The sequence below is a fragment of the Candida jiufengensis genome, assembly GCF_024610255.1.
Source record: "Candida jiufengensis strain CBS 10846 chromosome Unknown scaffold3, whole genome shotgun sequence".
In the NCBI taxonomy this organism is placed as follows: Eukaryota; Fungi; Ascomycota; class Pichiomycetes; order Serinales; family Debaryomycetaceae; genus Lodderomyces; species Lodderomyces jiufengensis.
Genome location: NW_026261560.1, coordinates 587,016 through 614,802, shown reverse-complemented (window position 1 = coordinate 614,802; position 27,787 = coordinate 587,016). Strand labels below are relative to the sequence as shown.

The 27,787-nt window shown below is 25.9% G+C and overlaps 13 protein-coding genes across 13 annotated transcripts; 6 read left to right on the top strand and 7 right to left on the bottom strand. All coding sequences in view use genetic code 12, as the record gives it.

Moving 5' to 3' along the window:
• Nucleotides 1-39: 39 nt before the first annotated feature.
• On the bottom strand, nucleotides 40-921 carry SNZ1 (pyridoxine biosynthesis protein; the record flags this gene model as incomplete). Its single annotated transcript, XM_051763233.1, has 1 exon — nucleotides 40-921. One exon carries the CDS (start codon nucleotides 919-921, stop codon nucleotides 40-42), a length of 882 nt encoding a protein of 293 aa, XP_051620093.1.
• A 988-nt stretch (nucleotides 922-1,909) lies between these two features.
• On the top strand, nucleotides 1,910-2,617 carry SNO1 (putative pyridoxal 5'-phosphate synthase; the record flags this gene model as incomplete). Its single annotated transcript, XM_051763232.1, has 1 exon — nucleotides 1,910-2,617. One exon carries the CDS (start codon nucleotides 1,910-1,912, stop codon nucleotides 2,615-2,617), a length of 708 nt encoding a protein of 235 aa, XP_051620092.1.
• A 262-nt stretch (nucleotides 2,618-2,879) lies between these two features.
• Nucleotides 2,880-7,055, top strand: IML1 (Iml1p; the record flags this gene model as incomplete). Its single annotated transcript, XM_051763231.1, has 1 exon — nucleotides 2,880-7,055. One exon carries the CDS (start codon nucleotides 2,880-2,882, stop codon nucleotides 7,053-7,055), a length of 4,176 nt encoding a protein of 1,391 aa, XP_051620091.1.
• Nucleotides 7,056-7,612: 557 nt separating this feature from the next.
• On the bottom strand, nucleotides 7,613-8,692 carry HOM6 (homoserine dehydrogenase; the record flags this gene model as incomplete). The annotated part of the gene is made up of 1 exon (XM_051763229.1): nucleotides 7,613-8,692. One exon carries the CDS (start codon nucleotides 8,690-8,692, stop codon nucleotides 7,613-7,615), a length of 1,080 nt encoding a protein of 359 aa, XP_051620090.1.
• Nucleotides 8,693-10,481: 1,789 nt separating this feature from the next.
• KGF54_002718 (uncharacterized protein) lies at nucleotides 10,482-10,979 on the top strand (the record flags this gene model as incomplete). The annotated part of the gene is made up of 1 exon (XM_051763228.1): nucleotides 10,482-10,979. The coding sequence occupies one exon, from the start codon at nucleotides 10,482-10,484 to the stop codon at nucleotides 10,977-10,979; it is 498 nt and encodes a 165-aa protein (XP_051620089.1).
• Nucleotides 10,980-11,393: 414 nt separating this feature from the next.
• TOM20 (Tom20p) lies at nucleotides 11,394-11,909 on the bottom strand (the record flags this gene model as incomplete). Its single annotated transcript, XM_051763227.1, has 1 exon — nucleotides 11,394-11,909. One exon carries the CDS (start codon nucleotides 11,907-11,909, stop codon nucleotides 11,394-11,396), a length of 516 nt encoding a protein of 171 aa, XP_051620088.1.
• Nucleotides 11,910-12,260: 351 nt separating this feature from the next.
• Nucleotides 12,261-12,860, top strand: KGF54_002716 (uncharacterized protein; the record flags this gene model as incomplete). The annotated part of the gene is made up of 1 exon (XM_051763226.1): nucleotides 12,261-12,860. One exon carries the CDS (start codon nucleotides 12,261-12,263, stop codon nucleotides 12,858-12,860), a length of 600 nt encoding a protein of 199 aa, XP_051620087.1.
• Nucleotides 12,861-13,007: 147 nt separating this feature from the next.
• MGM101 (Mgm101p) lies at nucleotides 13,008-13,760 on the bottom strand (the record flags this gene model as incomplete). Its single annotated transcript, XM_051763225.1, has 1 exon — nucleotides 13,008-13,760. One exon carries the CDS (start codon nucleotides 13,758-13,760, stop codon nucleotides 13,008-13,010), a length of 753 nt encoding a protein of 250 aa, XP_051620086.1.
• A 2,218-nt stretch (nucleotides 13,761-15,978) lies between these two features.
• On the bottom strand, nucleotides 15,979-18,375 carry KGF54_002714 (uncharacterized protein; the record flags this gene model as incomplete). Its single annotated transcript, XM_051763224.1, has 1 exon — nucleotides 15,979-18,375. One exon carries the CDS (start codon nucleotides 18,373-18,375, stop codon nucleotides 15,979-15,981), a length of 2,397 nt encoding a protein of 798 aa, XP_051620085.1.
• Nucleotides 18,376-19,652: 1,277 nt separating this feature from the next.
• On the top strand, nucleotides 19,653-22,094 carry KGF54_002713 (uncharacterized protein; the record flags this gene model as incomplete). Its single annotated transcript, XM_051763223.1, has 1 exon — nucleotides 19,653-22,094. One exon carries the CDS (start codon nucleotides 19,653-19,655, stop codon nucleotides 22,092-22,094), a length of 2,442 nt encoding a protein of 813 aa, XP_051620084.1.
• Nucleotides 22,095-23,918: 1,824 nt separating this feature from the next.
• Nucleotides 23,919-25,406, bottom strand: FRS2 (phenylalanine--tRNA ligase subunit alpha; the record flags this gene model as incomplete). The annotated part of the gene is made up of 1 exon (XM_051763222.1): nucleotides 23,919-25,406. The coding sequence occupies one exon, from the start codon at nucleotides 25,404-25,406 to the stop codon at nucleotides 23,919-23,921; it is 1,488 nt and encodes a 495-aa protein (XP_051620083.1).
• A 133-nt stretch (nucleotides 25,407-25,539) lies between these two features.
• On the top strand, nucleotides 25,540-26,325 carry KGF54_002711 (uncharacterized protein; the record flags this gene model as incomplete). The annotated part of the gene is made up of 1 exon (XM_051763221.1): nucleotides 25,540-26,325. The coding sequence occupies one exon, from the start codon at nucleotides 25,540-25,542 to the stop codon at nucleotides 26,323-26,325; it is 786 nt and encodes a 261-aa protein (XP_051620082.1).
• A 543-nt stretch (nucleotides 26,326-26,868) lies between these two features.
• Nucleotides 26,869-27,765, bottom strand: KGF54_002710 (uncharacterized protein; the record flags this gene model as incomplete). The annotated part of the gene is made up of 1 exon (XM_051763220.1): nucleotides 26,869-27,765. The coding sequence occupies one exon, from the start codon at nucleotides 27,763-27,765 to the stop codon at nucleotides 26,869-26,871; it is 897 nt and encodes a 298-aa protein (XP_051620081.1).
• Between the last annotated feature and the right edge of the window lie 22 nt (nucleotides 27,766-27,787).

The window sequence follows — 27,787 nt, the reverse complement described above, 5'->3', positions numbered from 1 at the left end:
TATTTTCATTTTAAAAATTTAATTCTATTTACATTTTTTTTACCAACCTCTTTTTTCTAATCTATCAGCTTCTTTAATAGTATCAATAGGAGTACCATGCATTAATTCACCTAAATCAGTAGAATATTCCAATAATTTAACAGGATCATTATAATGAGTAACAGCATTAACAATAGCTTTTGCTAATTTTTCAGGATTTTTTGAATTAAAAATCCCAGAACCAACAAAAACTCCATCACATCCTAATTGCATTAATAAAGCTGCATCTGCTGGTGTTGCTATCCCACCTGCTGCAAAAGTAACAACTGGTAATCTACCTAATTTAATAACTTCATTAATTAATTCAATTGGAACTCTTAATTCTTTAGCTAATTCTATTTTTTCTTGTTCTGTTGTTAATTTTTGAGCTTCAGCAATTTCCTTGGTTAATGTCTTGATATGAGTTACAGCTGATGAAACATCTCCAGTACCTGCTTCACCTTTACATCTAATCATTGCTGCACCTTCATTAATTCTTCTTAATGCTTCACCTAAATTTCTAGCTCCACATACAAAAGGTACTTTAAAATTATTTTTATTAATATGATCACTATAATCAGCACAACTAAGAACTTCAGATTCATCAATAAAATCAATTTCAAGTGCTTGTAAAATTTGTGCTTCAACAAAATGACCAATTCTACATTTTGCCATTATTGGAATAGTTATACCTGAATTCATTATATCTTTTATAAGTTTTGGATCACTCATTCTTGCTAATTGATTATTTTTTCTTAATTCACTTGGAACTTTTTCAAGAACCATTATAGAAATTGCTCCACTTTTACTAGCAAGAGCAGCTTGGGCCTCATTAGTTACATCCATTATGCAACCCCCCTTGAGCATTTGAGCTAATCCACTTTTTAATTTAAAATCTGACATTTTTTGAGTTAAATTAGTTGATTTGTAGCAATAAATTTATTACTATCTGTTATATGCAAAATAAATAGGTTAGTTGAGCCTGATAAGCTAAGTATTATTGATTTGGTTAATTTCAAAACCTTTAAATGAAGTATTGATTAAAAGAAATGATATATTAGTTTGATTAAATATATATTGAAAAATTTTGAAAAATTTCAATCGTTTGCAACAATTACTCTTTTTGACTTCCTTTGTGTTTTTGTGTAAACTATTGAGATTACGTAAATAAAAAAAATTAAAACTTGTTTCAAATTTTTAATTTAATTGTTGAGTCATTTGAATAGTTAATTTGGATAACCATATTAGTTTAACATTGTTATATCATGATTATTAAAGTAGAACTTTCAATAGAAATTTAATTACTCATTTGCCATATTCTATTAATAAAAACAGAGTCTATTTTAATACAATATAGATCTTAATTTAAGATTTTAAAAACTCAAAAATTTAAGGAAATAAACGGATACTTGCCCCGCATTATTTTTTATTTTTTTTATTTTATTTTTTTATTATTAATTACATTATTTATATAATGCATATGTCAATCATTAACAATTGATGTAATATATTTCTATTAATAAACTTATCCGAATATTCATATATTCGTGAATATAAGAGTCATGAATTAACAGAGTTAATTTAATTACATCTATATGGCTTAGAGTTAATAGTTTATTATACTTTTCTTTTAATTATTTAATTCGTCAATACATAGATTTTTTCTTAGTCATAAAATTGATTCATTAAATTTTCTTGTAATTTTTATTTAATTGATAAGAATTGAAAAATTTTATGCGTTTAAGTTGACTTTTATTTAATTGTTAATAGAGTTGATTTTGTGTTTATGTATTTTTATTTATACTATACTAAAAGGTCACATTTTACCATATTTCAAATTTAATTCCATTCTTCTGATCTCAATTTTGCAACAACTTAATACCTATTTATAATGACAAAGACCAAGAATATAACAATTGGTGTACTAAGTTTACAAGGAGCATTTCTTGAACATGAATTATATTTTAAAAAAGCTATAACTAATAATGAACAACAATATTTAAATTATTCATTCAATATTATACAAGTTAGAACAAAAGATCAATTAAATCAATGTGATTCTTTGGTAATACCAGGTGGAGAAAGTAGTACAATGTCATACATAGCAGAAAGAACAGAATTATTACCACATTTATATAATTTTATAGCAGATGAATCCAAATCAATTTGGGGTACTTGTGCAGGATTAATTTTTTTATCAAAAGATATTTTAAATGGAGTTAAAGATCAAAAATGTCTTGGTGGATTAAATATTCAAGTTAATAGAAATGCATTTGGTAGACAAGTTGATTCATTTGAAAAAAAATTAGATTTTAGTGAATTTATTGAAGGTTGTAATGATTTTCCAACTATATTTATAAGAGCACCAGTAGTTACAAAAATATTAGATGGAGAATTTAATAAAAATGGAAATAATTACAACAATCCTGCACCTGTTGAAATATTGTATAAATTACAGAATTATCATGGTGATAAAGAATTGATAGTAGCTGTTAGACAAGGTAGAATACTAGGTACTTCATTTCATCCAGAACTTTCAGATGATTATAGATTTCATCAATATTTTATAGATGAATTTGTTTTAAAATTTTGTAAATAGATGGAAGTGATAAATAAACCTTATAAGAGAACTAAGATTAACTCAAGATTGAAAGTTTTTTAAAAGTTGCATAGTATATATATATATATGTTTTATAGAATCAAACTGATAATATTTAGTGCAAGTACTAGTCAAGTAGTATTGTCATATCTAAACCTGTATAACATTTTATTTTTTAGTTGATCTTCAATATTTGGGGTCTCGTAAATTTATAGTCCCAAATAAATTTTTTTTTACAACCAATACCAAATCAAAGTATTAAATGCAACATGCAAGGATCATAACACCAACAAAAGGTAGTCAACCTAGAATGTCAGCTAATCATGCAAGTATAACAATTGGATCCAACGGTGTAAATAAAAGTAAAGGATCATCTATAACAGTTAGTCGAAGAAATAATCATGACGTGGAAACCAAAAAAGTTGAATCACAACCACAACAAATTGAAGATAAACCAATTCAAGTTAATTTATGGTTTCATGAGATTAGAACAACACCAGAAGATATACTTATAGATTCAAATGCATTCGCTGGAGGTGTACAATCAGGTCAAATTTTGGAATTAACAAGTTTAGAACAACCTATTAAAAGATTAGTTTTTAAAATAAATCAAAAAAACATAAGAGAACAAAATGATACACCTGAATTAAAACCACTGGATAGAAAATCACAACTTTCCCTTATGTCAAATCCATTTCAAAAATTATTAGATTTAGCACCAAGAAGTCTAGTACAAATAAGAAAATTAACTAAACTAGATTCAGTAGCAGTTGATTCAATGGAAATATTCATAAAAGATGTTAATTTATCAAGAGATGCAATGTGGCAATTTAGTTCTTCATTAATGGGTGGTTGTTGTTATACCGAACAAAGATTATCTTACCTCAATAATAGAACTGGGATTGTCAAATATATGTATAAAAATGGTAGAAAAGTATTTTCAGGATACATAAGTAAAGAAACTAAAATTATTTATCGAAGTGAAAGTGCAAAACTTACGGTACTTATACAACTTTCTAGAGAGATGTGGAATTTTGAAGAAAATGGAGAAATTATGTTTCATAAATTAGTAAATAATTTATTCCCCAAAATTTTTAGAAGATGGAGAGATAAAGGTACTCATCATTCCATTACAATAGTTTTATTCACGAGTATAGATTTAACAGACATACCATGGACACATTTGTTACCAGGAGAACGACCGCCTCAAAGACAAGATTATTTTAGAGTAGTTGTTGATCAAGTTAATATTATGCATTGGGATAGAATTATGGCAAATTTAAGATTAGAATTTGCAAATTTTAAAAGAGATTGTATGTTGAATAAAGAAGAACTACAGAATTATCTGATGCCGGGGCAAACATTACCATCAATAAAGGGGAATATTTTAGAAGCTGTTAATGTTGGATTAGTACTACTTAATGATAGATTTAGAAACACAGATTTGAAACACTCTTTAAGTCATTTCATGTTAATTACTCCTGGAACTGGATTGTTTGATGTTGATTTTAATTTACTTTTAGAAACTAGTAGGAAAATATCAAGTATAGATACAAGCCTAGATATCATTTGTTTAAGTCAACCACCATTACATGTAACTCCATTATTTCGATTTTTAAGAGACGGTAAAGTATGTCATTGTGTTCCTATATGGTGTGATGTATCATTTTATAAAGACCGTTCAGATGATAATCAATGGATTCCTCGATGTAAGATATATGAATTACAAATGATGGGAGTTATGGAAAATGAAGCAAGTGATGCAAGAATTTCAAGATTACATATCAATAAAGATGTAGGTGAAGTTATGGATAAATATGATGAATCAATTTTTAAACCAATACGACGAAAAGAAAAAATTGAATTCAAAAAAGAAGAACCTAAATTTAAAGCACCTGAAGTTAAAGATTCAAAAGCTACACTTTCTTTGATTTTTAATAATAGAACTTCATTGTTACCTGCTAATAGTTCCACCACAACCCAACTGGCGTCAGGGGTAGTTGCTTTCCCTAGTGATGCATCAGCATTATCTAAATTGTACAACATTAATAAAAACAGTGAAGAAAAAGCTACATCACCAACGCCTTCAATAGCTTCAAAACAAATTGAAACGTATCGAAAAGATGCAAGTTCTCCAAGAATTATAAAAAGTGAAACTTTATTTACAATAAAAGACGAAAAAAGAAGAACCAGTGAAAAATTTAGAGATAAAATGCCTTCATTAACTGAACCAGAAAAAGAACTACCATATAGTTCATTTTGGATTGAAATATGTAACCCTTCAAGAGAAATCACCAATAATATTTTACAAAAAGCACCAATCAGTAGATGGAGTAATTTATTTCCGAATAAAATACAAAGAAAAATCATTAAATGGAGATCATTCCAAGCTCCCGCTTCATTACCTACAGTTACTGGAGTTTTTCCCACACAACAACAATTACAAAAGGATTATACTTTTCAAAATTACTCAGTATACCTAAATTCTGAAAATTATCTAGAACTTAAAAGTTCTTCTGATTTAATGAGAGAAATGATTCAATTAAGATTAATGTTGGGTTTCCAAATTTGTTACGGAGATAGGGTCAAAAAAGCAGAAGTTGAAAGAAAACCTTCAGGTAATGCAGACTCAATTATAAAGTATTTCCCGAAAGATTATTTAGGCTCAATTATTTATTTATCACTAGATGATGAAATTCATCGTATTTATTATGATTATAATGGTAATTTGAATGTTCAACTTTATCGTAAAACAGATCAAGAAGATTCCAAAAAAATTACATTAGGACAAAGAAAAACTCAACCATATTTTCCCCTAGTAAGAACAAGATATGCTGATGAATATACCCCAACTCAAGTAGATGCTATAGCTGCACAGCCACAAAAATATAATTGGAATCAATTTGATCAATTATTAGCTGGTTTTGATGATGCAATGCCCGAAGATAAGAAAGAATTTCATAAAATGAAATTTGTAGTTATGCCTGCAGAAATACCCAAAAATGCTTACTATTTAAGTAATGAACATTTAAATGCGGAAGAAATCAGAGTTGAAGGATTAAGAAAATTAATAGCAGTGATTGAAAAAGGGAAATGTAAGACCTCGGCCACCAAATCAAATGAAAGATATTCTGATGTTATTTTTTATACTGGTAATTTATATGATTTTTTAACACAAGAAGCTGAAAATTTCGACAATACAGGAAATCAACCAACATTAATGATTCCAGATAATATGAGATTTAATAAGTCTATAAAATTAACAGAATTAGCTTCTGAATTACAAAATGCAGAAACTGGATTAAAATTAACTGATAGAACCTGGCATTTCAAAACTCATTTACAATGCTTTATTGGAAGTGAATTAGTTACTTGGCTAGTTGATTGTTTTGAAGATATAAATACAAGAGAAGAAGCTACTACATATGGTCAATCACTCCAATCTAAAGGTTTATTTAAACATGTTGAATCAAGACATGGTTTCATTGATGGTTATTATTTCTATGAATTTGAAGAAGAATATTTTGAGAAAATTGATAAATCTAGAAGTTCTTGGTTTAAAAGAGATGGATCATTAACTCCCAAAAGTAATGCATCTCCAAAATTACTGGGATTAGAAAGTGGACTCACGAAAATAACGTCATCACAAAACTTAGCAGCTTCTGAATCATCATCATTGGAAAGAAAACGTCGGAAATTTATTTTAAGTAGATCAATTAAATTTGATGTTGATCCATTAAAAAAATCATATAGACCAGAATTAATAACTGTTCATTTTGATAGAGTTCATAACCCTGAACATTGTTATCATATAAGAATTCAATGGTTAAATACTACAAATAAATTTGTTGAAGATACAATCACTGCATGGTCAAGGTTATGTCAAAGACATGGATTAAAATTAGTTGAAACACCATGGAAAGAATTATGTGCAATTCCAAAATTAAGTCCATTTCATTCATTTGTTGAAGTAAAACTTTGTTTTAATCCATGGATAGATCCAGAATTTGATGATTTCAAAATAATAGCATCAAATAAATATTATTATCATTTATATTTTTTAAAAAAACTAGATTTTTTATTAGATAATAGAGCTACTTCATTTTTTTCAAAAGATAATATAGATATAACATATAGTTGGGGAAAACCATCTTTCCAATATGCACAATTTATTCACAAGACAGGATTTTATATTGTTGAATTAAGAGATAATGGAGATTTTTTTTTAGCTCCAAATAATATGCATGTTACTAGAGTAAATTCCTCGATTTCACCAGTTGCTGGAGATTATGAAACAAATACTAGAGCATTACATTTAGATTCTCAAAAAATTATGTTGAATTTTAGAGCTGCTTGTCAAAATGAAGAGTTTTTGAGAGAAGTATTTAGAGATGCTAAATTGTCTTGGAAAGAAAAGTTTATTTCACAAATTAATTAAAAAAGTTGATGATTTAATGAAAATGTAATTTGAGTTACAGTTTGATTAGTTGATTATTTGGAAGTTTTATAATTTATGAATTAATTAGTTGGTTGGTTTACTTAATTGGCTATTTTTTTACAACTTATTAAATTATACCAGAATTTAATTCAATCTACTGAAATATCAATTGTTATATTGAGAGATCAAAAGCACCACATTTATATGTTTGCATTTCAATGCAGCTGTTAAGGTGAAAAATTTTAAGAAAGTTTTAGAACTATTGAGAAAGCAAGGAGAAATTGATTTAAGTATTTAGTAAGGTTGATTTGTTTTTTAATATTTAAAGAAAAAAGCATTATTTAATCAACAAGCTTAATATGTCTGGGATACAGCCCACCACAGATGTGACTCATATCCGTCATTTGGAGAAATTTGAATTGCAGTGGCTTCAGAAACAACTAAAAATTCTACTTTATTGATGAGAGTATGAAGGATAGAATGCTTTATTTATATATTTCACAATGTATTTAGTTTAAGTATTTTTTTTAAATATAATGATTTAATGAATTAATAATCTATTTGGCAATTCTTTCTGCTATTTTAATAGTATCTGCTAAAACACCATGAGCAGTAACTTCAGAACCAGCACCAGCACCTTGTATAATTAAAGGATTAGGATATCTATTAGTTTTTATAGCAATAACATTATCACTACCCTTTAATGAAGCAAATGGATGATCAAATGAATATTTACCAATCTCAACTGATACTTTATTATTTAAATTATCTACTTTACCAATAAATCTTAAAACTTGATTTTTTGCAAAAGCTTCATCTTTTAATTTTTGAATTTGATCATCATATTGTGATAATTTTTCTAAAAATTCTTCTGATGTTTGTACATTTTCTAATTGTTTAGGAATTAAACTTTCAACTGGGAAACTAGTTGGATTTTCAACTTTAAAACCTGAAATTCTAGCTAATATAGTAACTTTTCTAGCAACATCTAATCCATTTAAATCATCTCTTGGATCAGGTTCAGTATATCCTAATTTTTTAGCTTTTTTAACAATGTCTGAAAATTTAACATTCGATTCTTCAGTTGTTGAATATTCATTAAAAATATATGATAAAGTACCTGAAAATATTCCTTCAATAGTTTCTACTTTATCTCCAGTTTCTACCAAATCTTTTAATGGTCCAATAATTGGTAATCCTGCACCAACTGATGATTCATGATATACTAACCCATTCTCATCTTGTTCAGCAGCTTCAAAAATTTCATCCCAAAGTTTTAAACTTGATGAGAATGCTTTTTTATTTGGTGTTGCAATAGATATTCCTGCTTTTAAAAAATTTGGATAATTATTAGCAATGATTTCATTTGATGTATTATCAATTAAAATAGTTGGTTTTGGAGAATTATGTAAATATTTAATTAATTCATCTAAATTTAATATTGGTTTATAAGATTGCGATTTCCAATTAGATAAATTAATAGGTTTATAATCTTGATTATAAATTGCATCTTTTGAATTTTTTGCAAAATAAATTACATTAAATGTAATTTTAGACTTTGAATTTATTAATTGATTGATGTAAGCTGATCCAACTACTCCTGATCCTATAATTGCTAAATTGACTGATTTACCCATTTTTAAGTGGTTGTTTAACTTAAGTTTGTAGAAATTGCTTGTAGAAATTGTAAAAGTATAGAAATTTTCAGTGAAAAAAAAAAAACAAAACTGTGGGTTCGAAATAACTTTTTAGTCATGCTAAAGCTACCAAACGGGTTAAAGTCGACTTATATTAATTTGGCGATGAAATGCATGAAAACTGCAAGGTCCAATTAACAAGGGTCCAAACGTTACTCCTCTCTCTTTATTCTTCTCTCTTGTATTTTTGAAATTCGAGAAAAAAAAGAATAGATTTACTTGTTTAGTGAGCAAACTTATTCTTTTACGCAATTTATCAATGACAAAAAATTGTTTAATTCCGCTTGCGAATGCACATAGCGAGCGTTTTTAAAAATGAATTAGGTAATTGGTCTTGTCAAAATTAAGAAGCGAGAAAAATCTGCTTTGAGATTGACTGACGATGGGTATTCGTCCTTGAAGTAGTTTAAATTTAACTATTTTGAAGGTCAACTCATTTTGGATCTGATCAAAATTTTGTTTCAAATCATTACACAAATTCAAAGGAAATCTCCATGGTTATGAAAATTTTAAATTTGATCATATATGCGCTCGTTTAAGACGGTTTTCTGCTAATGACTTAAGTCGATTGACTAGTTAAAGTTTTCTTTAATTGGTATCTGCCTCAACTAATCAACCGGGACTGTGTTTTTAGAATTACCAGTATTACTTAAACTTGATTTATCGACCAAAATTTGACATGCATGATGGTCTAGAATCGCATTGACTTGAAGCATATAATCAATTAATAGAAAAAGATCACGCTCAGAATCAATAAGTAGTGAGTAATCAATTTACAAAACCTTGGGTTGAATTATTGTGAGAAGTTTATAGCATGAACTTTAAGCAAGAATACCAAAATCTGATTAATTTAGGTCAAACGGTGTTGTAAATAATTAGCTCTGATACAACAATAAGTTAATTTATTGTGAAATAACACTAGGGAGCTGGAATACGAGAAGTTTTTTTGTTTTTATAAATTTTAATGTATATTTCATATTGTTAAAAAATTGTCAACCAAATTAAAAGTAATGACTATTTTGACAACCTTCAACTACATTTAACCCACCAAGACTAGTAGGAACGTAAAGCCACAAGCTGAATAAACACGTATTAGTCACGAACTTTTAAGCATCCACACTATATCATATTCAGTTGCCAGATAATCAAACGTAGTAATAAAAAATCGACTTGACAAACGAATAGAAAGAAAAAAAATGACGAGTTTTAAATGCTTGAATAAATGTATCTTTTTTAATTACTAAATTCGTCAATTTCAATATAATAATAATACTTTTTTGTTAAAATAATTCAATTTTTTGAACTCAATAATAAAATCATAAATTTGAAAGCATAAATAAATTTAAACGATAGACCAAAACGCAAAATTAAAATTTGGAATTCGAATGATTAGAAAATAATTTCAAAATTTCACATGAAAATTTAGCATAATAATTTAACAATTTATACATTACATATTAATTTAATAATAATAAATAATAGTAATAATTAACAATAATAAATCAACAATAATAAATCCAGATTTTATATAAAAACTCCGGATATAGAACATATTATTATTAATTTAATAAATTAATAAATACTTTTAAACTTGCCAATTCTTTTTCAAAAATATTCAGGTTTAATTCAATTTTAGAAAATAAGTCTAAAAATAAATTCAATTAATTGAACTTTTTAAAAAAGCGTTACATACTTCAATTCAGATTTCAACAATCAATCTTATAACAAAATGAGTTCAATTAATAATAATAATAATAATAACAATAATAATGAAGAATTAAATGGAGAAGAAGAAGGCTGGAATGATTTATCATCACCGGATTTAACAACTAATACTAATATAGATACTTCACAAAATATAATACGATCTCGTCTAAATCAAGCAAGCACTACAACCACCACAGAAGAAGAAGAAGAAGATATTCAAGATATTTCACGTTCATCAACTGATCAATCTTTAAATTCATCAAACACAAAAACACCTCAATGGCAAAAATGTACATTAAAAATATTAGTACTTATAGGTTATACAATAACAACAATATTATTTTCAATAATTACTTATTTACATTATTTTTTTATAAGATATAGTTATGATGAAGAAACTGCTATAAATATTTTAGATGGAGTATTTAGAGCTCAAGAAAAAGCTATAAATAATTATCATAAAAGACATAATAATGATCAACGATTAAATTCAATTGAAATTCCACCTTCTTATCAATAAAGTATAGTTTATAATTTTTTAAATAAATTTCAATAGAATAAAAACACTTAATTTTAATTTTACAATAGTTCAATTTGTAGTTGGTGAGAAAAAGGGGGGTTCATCTTAGAAATTTAAAAATCTGGGGGTTCGCTACCAAAACTCAGATCCAGATATTTATAACTAACAACGCAAGTCATAAAGAGGAAGTTCAACTTTGAATGACTGATCTCTTTCATTAAGGTAGTCGATTACTTCCAGATGTTGACTAGTTGCTTAATTAGACTTAAATTCAACAAGATTTTTTTCTTCCAAACCGATGTATTCTTGTTACTATATTATTACTCTATACATAAAAAAATGAAGGAAACTATTACCAATACTACTATTTACATAACTTTATTTTTCATTTGAGCCTCATAACATTTACTTTCTTTAATCTAAATCTTCTTCAGTTGGTTTCATTTCAGCAGGATTTTTATTTAATATACTTGAAATATTTTGAGTTGGAGCAATAGCAACCATCATAACAACTAATTCATAAACTTCTTCAGGTACTGTTTTTTGATATACACCTAAAATATCAGTTGGATTTGGATATACAGCAAGAGCTTTATAAAAACATATAGCAGCATCTAAATGATTATCTTTTGCTTTTTGTTCACCAGTTGCAACTTGTTCCATGAAAAATGCTTCTCTTTCATTTAAATCAGTTGGAATTGGATTTGATTTTAAATCTTCAATAAGAGCCTTTTTAACAGAATCTAATTTTGATTGTTTTGATTCTTTTAATTCTTTTTCTTTTTGTTTATTTTGTTTAATTTGTTTTTTTTTCAATGATTTTCTAAAATTGACTGAATTTCTACGTTGATAATCAAAATATATGGCGTATCCTGTTATGGCAGTTGCTGCTACTGCTGTTATGGCTAATACTTTATTCATTGTTGACATTTTTGGTGGTGGTGGTATTGATTATTCTAATTTTGGTTGTAGAATATTAAAATCAGTTTTGAAAAAGAAAAATAACTTAAAAAATTTTATTAATAGCAGAAAGTCTAGACTTCCGAATTGAGTAATGAATTGCAACCACTTTTTAAAAGGTGCGTATTTTTGCTGTCCCAAGATAAAATATTTTGACTTAAAATGGCGCGAAAAATTTGTTACGACAAGTTCAGTTATTACAAAATTAAAATATTTGATTGGATTAAGAAAAATTAAGTATTGAGACATCGATTATATAGACCAAACACAATTCCAATTCAACCACCATAATCACCAATCACCACCATCAACACAACCACAATGTCAGAATCAGGAATCATAGAGATAAATCCACCAAAATATCCAAATCCTCTTGCAAATTTTAGTAGAGGAATAGGGTATCCAAAATGGCAACCAATAGATACTAAAAAACAAGTTAGTGAATTATTTAGATTTGGTTTTTATTCAACTGTAGGATCATATGCTTTTTTGTACTTGTGGAAAAGAACTACTTTCAAATTAACTATTCCAATTTCAGCAATAACTTTTATAACAGTAGCAAAAGGTTTACAATCATCATTAGCTAATTTAAGAGAAAAAAATGATTGTTGGAATATATTTTGGGGATTAACTGGTGCAAATACTTTAATATTAAGTTTAGGTTTTAAATCAATGCCTCCAAAAGTTAAAATAATAACTGGATTTTTAGGAACTACAGCTGCAACAATAATAGATAGAGCTTATTGGGCTCAATCTACTAGTTCACCAGTTAAAAATGTTAGATATGAATTAGATCAAAGTAATAAAGATTTGACTCAACAACAATTTTGGGATGTTTGGAGTAGAAGACCTGCTACTGAAACTTTTGAAGATTTGAATGTTATTGGTAGATCAAGAGTTATTGAAAAAAAAAGTGATTAGTTGAAAGTGTATTGTATAATAAATGATGAAAGACGATAAATGAGAAGTAGAGAAATGTAGATCATTGTATTTGACATAGAGCTTGGATAATTTTTTAACCATTTCATATTTATAAATTATACTATATACATCTATTAAATTTTGTAACTAAATCTGTTTATAAGGATATTCCAATTTCTTTAAACTTTTCAATTTCCATAATTTCTTCTTCTTTTTATTAACAACATGTTCAGCAAATACTTCTTCACAATATTTAGATTTCCATTTTCTTATAAAACTTGGATCCCATAATTCACTTGCAATACCTAAATCTTTACAACATCTCATTAATGCATTACTTTTACAACCTTCTAAAGCAGTTGTAATTTTTTCTTCACCACCAAAAAAATCTTGTTCTCCACGAGCTATACTAATTAATCTACCATGACATATTAATCCATATTCTCTTGATATTTGTTGTTTTGTAATATGTGATTCTGTACGTGGTACTAAACCCCAACCTCCTGGACCAAATGCTTTGTTTAGGATTCTTCTATATTTAATTTCTGGTAAATATAATAATCCATCTGGTTTAATTTCAATATCTAAATCATCTATTGGAGCTAATAAAATATCACTTATTTCTCTGGGGAAGGGTTGTGATCCTAATCCATGATATGAATCAGACCAGTCTATTATTGGCGATGTAGCAGGTTTATCTAAATTTTCAATTGGTGAATCATTGAATGTTATAGTTGATGTGGTTGAAGTTGATGATGATGTCGGTGAATCTATAATTTCTGCATCTTCATCTTCTATTATTTTTTTAAGTGGTTGGGATTTTGTATAACGTGAATATGGTCTTATGTAGTTGATGTATGATAAACGTCTTATTGGTTGTTTAAACGCGTATTTAAACATTGTTTTTTGTAGATTTGATGAGTATGAGTACTCTTACGTGTTTTATCAATATTGGTGTAATTTCATAACTATTCATTTTTGCATTTTCTGCACTACTTTTTTGTACTTTTTTGCTTAACTATTGTAATTGTATTTTGCAACTAAAAACAAATGCATAGAACATGTCAAATTTGTATAAATACATTTGGATTTAAACAAAAAGTAAAGTCTACGACTTTTTGAAAAATATCAAAAGCTACTGAAGATTAAATTTAATTAGTACTGATAGTATTTCATTTCTAATATTCTATCTGTTCGTTCTTAATTCTAGCCAACTAGCTTCTCACATGTCATTAGTACATAAATCTTCTACAGTTGCTGAAGTTCCACTTGAATTTGATTTTCACTTTATAAATTTAATTTTTCAGCAGTAAATTACGCATCATTAATTGTAAGTTTACCATTAAATTTTCCACTTAAACATTTTCAAAATAAATTTTATATTCCAATTCACCCCAATCAAAATCATCAATAGTAATTAATTTTAAATCAATGGAAATTAAAATACCTTTTTCAAAACTTGAATAAGCACTTAATAAAATTTTTGTGAATTTGTTTTGTGAAACAAGATCAGGATGATTAATTTTTTTATCACCAAATTCAGCATTTGGAACTAAACACAAATTAAATCATCTTCAACAATTTGAAATAAATTTTTAAATTGTGTGTCAATAGTTTCACCAAAAATCTTGAATTCTAATAAATGATATTAACCATAATGAAACACTTAAATCCAATAATTTACCAACATTGGAGAAAAAATGTGTTGGCATGTTTGAAATTCATTGATCTTGCTAAAATAGTAATATCTTATGTATGAAATGATTGTTGAAGATCTGATAATGAAAATACTTTGTAGTAAAAATTTTTCAAATAATTTTGTAAATCTGATATTTTAGCAACATCAAAGTTTATAACAACTGACAATGGATTTTTTATTGGGTTTAATTGAAAGTGGGAAAATATAAATTGGAGTTTTGAGGTAATTACTTAATTCAATTTTTAAATATTTGAAATAACCAACTTTAAATTCTTCACTATTGAGTAAATTAATTAATTCAATTGTTGAAACTACTATAATATAAAATAAATATTAATTTTTTGAACTCTTATTATCAACTAAAAAAAAATAACTTTCTTTGTTATTGGGTTCTGAAAAGAGTTGTAAACTTGATTTATTGGTAAAGTACTTAAAAAATTTAAATGATTATTTGTAAAATTTACTAGAAGTGACACCTGAAACAGTTTGATCAAATGCTTGTAATTGGTAAATCTGTAATAATCATTGTCTTCAAATTGAAGTAGTTGTTTTTAGAAAGTCGTGAAAATAATAATTTAAAAAAGTGGTTGGCAAAAAATTAAGAAATTTACCTTGCATTTAGCCAATTTTTGTTTTTGTAACCACTTTCGTGTTTCAGATTTTGAGTAAATATTAAAACATATCGAGTTTAAATTAAATTAACCACTTCAAGTAAATAATTAGTAAATATAGCTGAGAAGAATTAAATTTATCAAATTAGATGATTTTGAGTTGTGAATATGTGAATGTAAAAACGGAAGTTGCAACAATATTACAAATATTACAAATTTTAATACCAAAATTTAAGAAAATTATAAGCCACAAATTTGACATATATGGTTATGTTACATTTGATAAAATGATAAAATAAAAATGGACCCCTTTCGCATAGCGCATCATCTAAGCTAGAGTCATTGTAAATTTTCATCATTACAATACTAATCCTTGAAGTTCAATTTATTTTGAAACATATGATTGAATTCTATCTCTTGAGTTGTGGTCATCATTCATTGGTTTTTCTCCTTCTTTATACGGTATATTCATGACTTATCTAAGATATATTATGTATAAAAGCTCATAGTTAACTTATATGGGTAGTATACAAAAGTTAATGGACGAACAAAAACTATAATTATTTGAAGCTGTTTTCATCAATTGGTAAATATCATGAAATTTCTTTTGAAACCTTCTTCACAATACCAATTTGACACTCCTACTGGAAGTTCAAATACATAATGCATTCACTGATGAAAAAAAAGCTTGAATATTTTTACCACGAGAGAATTACAATTCATTTTTAAATCTAATAAAATTATTCTATTAATAAATATAAGTATAAAAATACATCATCATAAAATCATTAAAAAAGTTAGTATAAATTTACATATGTTTAAATCTTTCAAAATATTCAAAATCATAAAGACTTTTACGTAATGGAGGACCCATTTTAAATCTTGATGTTAATTCATGATATTTTTCATTTTCTTTTAAATTTGAAATTGATAATTGTAATGAATGATCTAACATGAATTTTTTTTCATTATTATGTAAATTTGTTAATTTATGAGTTAAATAATATTCAATTAAAATATCATTATTTTGTTCTAATAATTTTAATTTATCATCATTATTCATTTTTTTTATAAGTTCTATAATTTTTTCTTGTTCACTTTCTTTTGTTTTTGATTGATATTTGTCCCTAAAGAGGTTTTTTAATTTAGATTCTTGTAACCATAATCTTAAACATGGAACAAAATAATAACCATCAAAATAATAAGATCTTGTACCACCTGAATATTCATTATTTAACATTGACATAATATCATTGGGAACATATACTGGTACACCACCAATCATTGAATAATGTAATGGACTTATTTTTTCATATGTAAGCCAATGTTTTCTTCTATCCATATAAAGTTCTATGGATTCTCCTTGTTTTTGTTTTGTTTTAATATATCCATCATATTCTGGTGGTGGTTTGGCATTATTTATACCAATGCCTGTTATATCAATATATGTACCAGAATCAACATCAATAAATCTTGCATCAATATGATTATCTTTTGCTGCTATATCTCTATGATGTAAAAAAGTTGAACAATCAATTAAATATTTACCATATCCTTCACTTAAATCTTCAACAACAAGAGTCATATTATAATTTGATGATAATCTATTTAATTCTGAACTTGGCATTTGAATATCAATATCAATATCAAATGGAAACATTAATCCATCCCAATACCAAGATAATAAAGGTCCATGAGCTATCCAACTAATTATTCCTTTTTCTTCTGCAAATCTAAACCAATTACGTAATAATCTATCTAATATAATTTGTTCTCTAACTTCTAATTGTTGAACAGTCCAAGTTTCATCTTTTATATAACGTAATGCACCATTAAAAAATCTCCATTCATAATGCCAACCTGCATCTTGATTACTTTTAGACTTTTTTAAAGTTGCTAATTTATAATATGTTGGTTCATTTGTTACTGAATATTTATTTGCAGTTTTTAATCCATTATAATGATTAATTTCTTTTCTATTTAGTTTGTTTGATTCTATTATTTGACGATCATATTTTAATTCATTAGTTATTGCAGTTTCAATTTTATTTAATCTTACTTCATAATTACTTAATTGTTCATCTATTGATTCTTGTTTATAATGGAAAGCATCTTTATCTAAATATAACATTCTAGAAGCATTAAATTCAGTTTGTCTTGTAATTTGTCTCATTCTATATATATCATCTTCTAAATTCAATGGTCTTGCAGGTATAGTTTCTAATAATGCTTTATATTCTAATTGAGGGTTTAATGTTATTGTGGTATCATTAGGTAAATTTCTTCTTGTTAAATAATTTTGTAATAAATCTGTTCTTACTAACCTTTTTCTAGTACCCAAAATTTGAGTTTCATAAGTTCCATCTTTTGTTAAAAATATTATAGAATTTGGTAATTCTTGTGAAGTTAATAAATGACCTTTACCTTGTAACATAACTTCTGTATGATGAGCTTTATTCATTGGTGAACTATTAACAATGAAACCAGGTAAATCTTCAACTGCCAAACCAATTTCTTCAATTTCTTCATCATCTAAATCTATTAAATTTTTACACCATTTAGGATATTTTGTTTTTTTATTAACTTTTGATTGTAATGATTTACAAGTTCTTTTTTCATCTATAGGTTTTAATATTTCTTCATTAAGCATAGTTAAATCTACCCAATCTTCCCATGCAAAAGGCATTTTTATAAGATGATCTTTTTGTTTTTCATTTTGGGGGTTTTTGGTAATTAGTTGGTGTTTTAATTCATCTAAGAATATTGATAGTATGAAATTTGGTTCATAAAATAATTCTGATTTATTAGCCCAAGTTGTAACAGGTTTTTGTTTATTAATTGATGATGAAGAAGAAGGCGATAGTTGATTTTCAGACTCTTCTATTGATGGTGGTGGTAAATAATTTCTTGGGTTTATATCTATTGAAACATGTTCAGGATCAGTTTTAGCTAACCAATAATTATCATTATCTACTTTAACTTTATATAATAAATAAGAAATTTTTTCTTCAGTTGATAATAAATGATAATCTAAATCTTTATTAAAAGGTATTAAATCATCAGTATTATAATTTATCGAGGAATGATGTTCTAATTCTAATTTTTTTAATAGTTCTTCTTGATTTTTATAATAAATATTGAAATAATATAAATTTATAAGTAATATAATAATAAATAAATTTCGTAGTAGTTTTAAATCAAACATTTTATATATTGTGTTGTATAATATTGAATACTATATTATCATATAAATAAAACGAATGAATTAATGAATGAATCCCCTCGAGCTAAAAATGATATCTTTATTGAAATTATAATTTTTTGGTTGTCAAATTTTCTTAATAATTTTTGTTGCATTAGCCTTAAATTAAATATTATTGTCGTGTGACAAAATTTGCTAAAATAGTCAATTCATTCTTTTGTGTAATAAAAGAATTAAAAAAAAAGAAATTTTATTTGGTTAGAGTTAAAAATTAAAAATTACGAAGAAAGAAAGGGGAGAATTAAATAGATCTTAAAATCATGGCTGATGATACACATTGAAATATTAGTAAGATTTTATTTACTGATTATAAAATGATACAAGATCTAATCTTTATTAGATATCAAATATAAAAATAAAATATCAACTTTAAAATGTAATAAAGATTAGAAATGAATAAGATATTAATTATATTAGTATTTTTATATTTTTCTTTTTTTTTTGTTTAATTTTTAATGTTAAAATAAAAATTTTTATTTCGTTTAAGATAAGAAAAAATAAATAAATGTAAAGAGAATTTCAAGTTTGATATTTATCTTTTAAGTATGAAGATATTTGTTTAAAATTGTATATTTAAATTATAATAATTTGTATTATAATATACGCGATTTAACGAATTGATGTTTACATTGCAATTACTACTATTAGATTCAATGTTACCAAATTATATCAATCAATATAATATACCCTTCTCAAAATGAGTTATGACATAACCGCTATTTTAAACTTTTAAACTTTTTAAGTCTTCCCTTTTTTTTTTTTTTGGAAATGTCAAAAACTAAAAAAATCTTATTCTTCTAAAGTTAAAAGCAATCTATTTAAATTTAACCTTTTTTACATTTTATGTATAGAATATTAATTATTTTTATAAATTTTAATATTTAAAAATTTTATTATTTTTCCTCGAGATACGTTGGAAAATTTTTTTTTCCCGTAATCAAATTATTTATTCCGTTATAAAATATAGATAGATTTACAGTGTAAGAAGATATAAATCTGTTGATTATAAATCTTGTGACACTTGAATTTTTTTCATATATTATATAAAAATTATTTTTTCTATTTCTGTATAATTTCTAATTTATTTATTAATATATTATTTTTTATTTACGTTAAATTTTATTATAATTGAAGTGAAGAAAAATTTGTTTATAATTCATTCACTTCCAAAATTTGATACTTTTCTCAATTTCATATCTATATCAATAATGTACAATTAAATGAAACTAAATCATCATATAACAGTTAGAAAAAAACTATTAAAGTATTTAATATTTGTATTAATACTAATAAATATAATTTGTATACCATTATTCTTGGGGAAGAAAAAAATTCTAATATCAAAATTAATCAAATTTAAAAAAAACAAAAGTAAATCAAATAAACAATTATATCTTAAACAAAATATATTAAAACCAGCTCCAAATCATAAAAATGAATATCATTTTGGTTTAAAAGGTGGGTTTTCATTAGATGATATACCAAAAATTATAAAAGTTCCAAATGAAGAACCAACCACCACCACCACCATAACAATTGAAACATCATACCCAAAAACAACAAAAGAAAAAATTCAATGGTTATTAAAAGATGTTGAAACAAATCCAGACCATTGGTTAACCAAAACAGAAATAACAGACAATAAAATTTTAATTAATAAAACAGAATTTTTACCTGAATATTGGGTAGATAAACCAGCTATAATTTATGATCCAAGATTAACATTATCAATATATTTATCAGAAATTAAAAATCAATACCTTCAAAAAAATCCAACAAATGATCCTACAAAAAAAGATAATATAGTAATCCCATTTGCATGGCAAGATTGGGTAGATATAACAAGTTTAAATGAAGAATTAATGAAACCTCAAAAACAAAGAAAAACTTGTGAATATATGAAACAAACTCATCATATTCCTACAAAAATTCATGATTATTGTATAAATAATATTGATATAATGGAAGATGAATTAGATTTAATGCAATTACCACTGATTGATTATGTACCTGGTTTTGCAGTTAAAAAATCACCAACAAATAAAGCAACAAATGAAGTTAGAATGTTGGAGGGAAAATCTCATTTATTAACTTATGCTATAAATCCTTTATCTATAATATTTTTAAGTGAAAATGGTTGTTATGAAGCACAAATTAATGGGAAACAAAGATTAGTTGATGGGAACTTATTAAAAAATTATTTAGAAGATAATGAAATTGATGCCAATGAAGATATTATAGAGTTAGATCCAATCAATGAATTCAAAAAATTTATTAACACCATAAAACCTGAAGAACCAAAGATCAAACAACACCCTACAGAAATATATATCCCAGAATCAGCATTTGATTATCAACAAGATAAAATGGATGTACAGATTAAATATTATGATAAAAGAGTTGATGAACTAAACAGGGTAATAAATGATGAATTAAATTATGATCCTATTAAAATTAATGAATTAAGATTAACAAGAAAAGAAAAAATGTATTATGATGGTATAAAATATGCTAATAAATTTAATAGTAAAAAAGAACCAACTTATTTTAGAATGGCAAGATTAAAATTTAATACTGCTGAAAATAAAAGAGATGCTGGTTGGCATTATGAATGGAGATTTTTCAATGGTGCTTTAAGAATTCATAAACCAGGTTGGAATAATGAAGAATTACAAATTAGAGAAACTATTTTATTGGATAGAATATTAAGAAATTGGTATAAATTTTCAGCTACAAAAGGTATTATAAGTTGGATAGCTCATGGTCCATTATTGGCATGGTATTGGAATGCTTTACTTTTCCCATTTGATGAAGATATTGATATTCAAATGCCCGCAGTTGAATTAGTTGAATTTTGTAAAAAATATAATCAAACTTTAGTTGTTGAAGATATTACTGAAGGTTATGGGAAATTTTTTATTGAATGTTCAACTATGGTACATCATAGATCAAAATCTTATAAGGATAATCATATTGATGCAAGATTTATTGATATTGATACTGGTTCATATATTGATATTACAGGTTTGGGAGTAAGCAATGAAGTTCCACCATCAAGATATGATTCAATAATTGAAAAAAATTATTTACAAGGTAAAACATCAACCATATATAATTGTAGACAATCACATTTTTATTCATATGATGAAATATCCCCATTAAGATTTACAAAATTAGGTGGTGTACCAGTTTATGTTCCAAATAATATAGAACAACTATTAAAAACAGAATATGGTGAAAAAGGTTTAAAAAGTTATACTTATGGAGGATTTGTATTTGTTGATATTTTAAATTTATGGATACCTGAAAAACAACTTGAATTTTTAAAAAAACCAGGACAAGATATAATAGAAACAGTACAAAATTTAACAGAAGAAGATAAAATGTGGATATTACAAAGAAATCCAGATATTTTAGCTGAATATTATATTACATCAAATTCAACTGAATTTCATAAATTAGAAATGATAAATTTTTTTAATTTATCTTTTAATGGTACAAATACAAAAATGTGTGATGTTGGAGAAATGTATTCAAGTGAAGAAATTTCAACAAATGAAAAATTTCATAATTTAAGTTCTACTATTAAATATGGTAAACCTTTTAGAAAATCTATTTTTAATTATGAAAAAATTGATAGAGCTAGACATCATAAAGATTAGATTCAATTCAAAAATTTACTGAATTGAGGTTTCTTTTTGTCATGTTTATTTATTTGTTTGATTTTTTTGAATTCAGTTTTATAAAGTTATAAAAAAGTTTGAAATTTACGTATATACTTATTTAATATGACAATAATATAATGATTTATTTATGATAAAATGAAAATATTTTAAATTAAGTAAGATGCTCATCAGTTCCAATGCACAACGTCTCAGGTTATATTCATCTTGGATTTTGAAAATAATTAAAGTTAAGAGCGTTTGTATTATTTAACTGCTTCTTGACACGTTGTAATCATCAAATTGTCAAATACGTAATTACAAATCTATTTGACATGACATGTTTCATAATTATATGAGCAATCTTTTAACATTCCCGAAAGAGAATCACAAAATCTAGGGGACTCACAAAGATTCAAAATTATGAAATGTAGATCACTCAAAAAAACATATTTTAAGGTACGAAATATATAATATAAATAATTGTTTTAAAATAGTCATCTATTGTAAATATAATTCAAACGTCCGCAGCAACAGTTTTGAACAACTTTAAAATTTTTTATGGTCTAATAATTACATCATTAAGAAAGGGGTAGAATCTTAATAAATAGTCAAATTTTTTATGGGGAAACAGTTTAAAAATTTAAAGTTGCTTATTAAAAATCTCGAAATATACTAAGAAAAAATTGGCTTAAAAATTCTTAGTTAATCCATTATATTTAATAAAAAACAAACCAATTACATGAAATTTTGACGATGAAATAATGATCAAGTGGGATAAACTATATTCTAACTAACGAAAGATTATAGATAGCAATTTATCAATTGATTGCGCTGCCAATTACTTGTCATCCTTTTGTTCTTACAATTCTAAATATAGTTTATTAACCATTTACTTTAAATTGCCTAAATTATTAGAGAGTATAGCCGCATAATAAAGCAAAGTTAATATTAAAAAAGATCTATTTGTTTTTAAATGAGCCTTTAATATTTCATTAAATTTATATATAAAAAGATTAGATTTCCTTGAAATTATTTTTACATTTCCTCTATTTTTTTTAACAATTATACAACTCATCAATTAACAATGGCTTTCACTTGTTCAGATATTATTAAAATCTTTTTTGCAATCATTCTTCCACCACTTGGTGTTGTATGTTAACAATCTATTTATGTTTTATGTTAAAACAATGTTAAATAGCACGGAATTTCGACGATGAATTAATGAGTAAATGGATTCATCTCAAATTTAATCAACAATTTATCACAAATTGCTAATTACATTTGGTAGCGACGCGTGAATAAAACCGTGCGCTACCAGGCGCTACCACATGTCGTATACTAACCAAATTGTCAAGTTTCTTGAAGTAGGATGTACCTCGCCGCTTTTCATTTGCATTTTGCTTACAATCCTTGGGTACCTCCCTGGTATCATATATGCCCTTTATATCATCTTAAAGTATTGATTGGTGACTTGGAATGAATTTTGGAGCTTTTTTTGGTCAAGAATTGATGAAAAATTGGTGATAATTAAAAAATTTAGTAAAATTATGATATTAAGTACGCTACCGAATTCTCGCACGAGAAAATAATTTTATTGTGAAGGAGAAAAAAAAAAAAATTAGTAGGTTTCATAATAAGTTAATTAGTTTAAGTAATAAATATTATTTTTACATAAATAATCAAAGCTAATTTGCAATTTCAAATTCTTTCAAAAAATTTGATTTATTCAGTTTATACGTTGCTTCATTATCATATTAGAAAAAAATACTGTATAAAAAAAGTTCTTTACTCTATTTTATTTTATTGTAATTATATTTATATCTACAATAATTCATCTAACCTAGCAGCAGGATTAGATTCAATAAAATCTAATGAAACTTTATGACCTAATAATTCTCTAATATTAGAAACACCATATTTAATCATTGTTGGTCTTTCTAATGATAAACCCCAACCTAAAACTCTTAAATTTTTAGGTAATCCCATAGTTTCCAACATTTCTGGTCTAAACATTCCTGAATTACCAATTTCAACCCATTTTTTTAAACCTTTATGATATGCAAAAATTTCTAAAGATGGTTCAGTATATGGATTATATGCTGCTTTAAATCTTAAATTATCAACACCCATTTTACCAAAGAAATCATCCATAAAACCAATTAAATCACCTAATGTTATATCATAACCTGCTATAACACCTTCAACTTGATGAAATTCAGCTAAATGTGTTGCATCAACTGCTTCATTTCTGAAAACTCTATCTATTGAAAATAATCTTGTTGGTTTTGGATCCTTAGCTAATTTATGTAACATTGCAGCTGATGTAGCAGTTGTATGAGTTCTTAATACCATCCTCAATGATTCTTCTTTTTTCCAAGGATATCTATAACCTATTGATTCATATTTACCATCTTGATGAACTTGTTTAACATTTTCCCAATATTCTTTATCTTCTGGTTCTTTTGCAACTTTAGGATCTTTTAAATAAAAAGTATCTTGTAAATCTCTTGCTGGATGTTGTTGTGGTACAAAAAGAGTATCGAAATTCCAAAATCCAGATTCAACATATTGGTTAGAAGCCATTTCTGTGAAACCCATAGCAAAAAAAATATCACGAAATTCTTGACGTACTTTCATTAATGGATGTAATGCACCTGATTGTGGCATTATACCAAATGAATTAAAATTATAATCTTTAAATTGAGCATCTTTCCAAGTTTCATTTTGAACCATATCTGATGTTATATCTGTTTCTAATGATTTTATATCTAATGCAAATTTTTCACCTTTTGTAATTTTGTATCCAACTATCTTGGTTAAATTAATTAATTTTCTTTTTTTCAATTCTGTTACCGTTGATTTATCTGATAAATTTCCCTTTGATTGTATTTCTTTTAAATCTATTAAAACATCATCCTTTGGTAATTCTTTAACTTCTGCAATTAATTTATCTCCATCTTTCTTCAACCATTTATTTTTAAAAGCTTTACCTTGACCTATTGCACCAATTGCACCTAATTTGTTCTTCAATTCTCCAATAGTTAAACCCCCAAGAGCTTTTAAAACTTCATCAACAGCTTGTATCTCTGGTGTAGCACCAGCTTTTAAATAATCTTCAGCTTCTTTAGTTAATATCCAATGATCAGTTTCAATTTTATCAAATTGAATCATTTCTCTTGACCAAAGTGAACTTAAATTTGAATGCAAGTCATTGGGGTTGATTTTTAAAAGTTGTGCATTATCTAATGAGTTTGGAATAGATCCTTCCTTATCCAAAATTTGTAAAATATCAAGTTGTAACTGTGACATCTTAATTGATTGTTATATGATTCATTTGAAACAAAAAATTGAAAAATTTATTTTTATTAAAAAAAGTAATTTTTACACGATCCTGGATTATCAAAACTTAAGTACTAATCAACACCACTTATTAACACAATCAATGACAACAAGAGCTCCAACTGGAGAAAAACCATTCTTTTGTCCCATCCCGGAATGTGAAAAACATTTTACAAGAGCAGATGCATTAACAAAACATAGAAAAGCAGCACATAATTTACAAACTGTTAAAGATCAACTACCATCATTTAAAGAAAAATTTCAAAGTGTTGAAGATATAACAGAAGATAAATTTCGAGAATTAGTTAGAAATGATTATAAGTTAAAACAGCCATGGTGGTTTAATCAAGAGTTTTTACAAGTAGTTAAAGGAGAAATAGATTCAATTGAGAATTTACCATTTGATTTAAATCAATATAAATTAAGTAATTTAAGAATAAAACAAATAATACAGGCGAATGATGCAAATATAAATCTTGACCCGAACAATCAAATCATAAATATAATTAAAAGACAAATACAATATGAACATCCAGATAGAGTAGTAAATATAAATAGTGATAGAATAATAGAAGATTTATCAAAAGAATCAAATGAATTAATTACCAGTTACACCCCAGAAGAAGACATAAATGTTGATAACAAAAACCTAGATGAATTGAAGCAATTACATAATACTTTACAATCACAACTTAATACATCATTAAAAATAAATAAAATAATAACAAATAAATTACAATCGTCAATTTTAAATAAAAGAAAATTATGGATAAAAAATCAAATAGTAATTGACGCAAATTTAAAAATTGGTTTACCACCAGAACCAAGCTCAATACCTCAAAGAGTAATTCAGGATAAATACGATTCGGAATTATTAAAAAATTTGTGAAATCTGAATTACGTATAGATCTTAGTAACAATCTAATGTATACGTGAATCTTTAATTTTTGTGTAACTTTATACTTACATTGTCAACCCTCAATAAGGTAATTTATTAAAATCAATTGGTAACCAACTAACAAAACAAAAAATTGTCGAGCATGTTTAGTTATATATATATATTAACACTGAAACGAAATATAAAAAATCCTCTGATTTTATAACTCTTTCTCTTAATAATCAATTTATCATGTCTCTTGATGATCAGATTCTTGAATTTTTCGATTTTGACATTTCAACAACAACAAATTTTATTGAAACTTTTGCAAATTGGCCAGATGATATTATTGTTGAGCAAACTATAACACAAGAAGTACCAGTACCTAAACCTGTGTCGTCAGCCACATCATCTTCTTCAAGTTCTTCATCCACAACAGCAACAAGGAGAAAAAAATTTAAAATAATAAAACCAACTTCACCTACCCGTCCTATTGAGAAACCAATCGTGAAAATTTCTTCAATTGATCAAATAACAGAGCCACAACAACAAAGTTCAAAAACAATCTAATGCAATAGGTAATAATTCAGCTGCATCACCTTTAAATCCCCAAGTATCATTCACTTGCCCCTGCACAATTTTATCATCAATGTCAGTGTTAAAAATGGCAACTTTCCCACCTTTTAATTTGATTCTTTCAACATAACTATTTGCAGGATATACTGTACCACTTGTACCAATAACTAATACTAAATCAGGTATACTATCTTCATCTTCAATAAAATTATCAATTTTTGTTATGAGATCCAAAGGTAAAGATTCACCAAACCATACTACTCCTGGACGTAGTAAAGATTTACAAATGGGACAATGAGGTAGCTGTGATTCATCTAATGATTTAACTGGATGGAATTTTGGGGAATTTTTGGTGGTGGTGGTGGTCGATTCATCAATTTCATGTTCATGTTCGAATTCATGTTCAGTTTCGTTTAATGCTGGTGTTAATGGTTGTTTGAAATTGTTTTTCTCAATATAATTACATAGAAAACTTGTACATTTTAATGTGAATAAGTTACCATGAATGTCATAAATTTCATCAATTTTGGGTCGAATTCTATTAAATAATCCATCAACATTTTGAGAAATTATCAATACTTTTCTATTTTTACTTTTAAATTCATCCACTAAATTTATTAATGCTCTGTGACCATTATTTGGTTGTGCTTTTAAACTTGTATATCTTCTCCATGAATAAAATTGCCATACTAAACTTGGATCAATATAAAAAGAATCTGGAGTAGCTAAATCAATCATATTATAATTTTTCCACAAACCCTGAGAACCTCTAAATACTGGTAGTCCTGAAGAAGCAGAGAGACCAGCTCCTACTAATGCTATTACTTTTTTTGAATTTTTAAGGTAGATTTGAAATTCTTTTAGTTGATTATTCATTTAAAGTAAAAAAAGAGTAAAA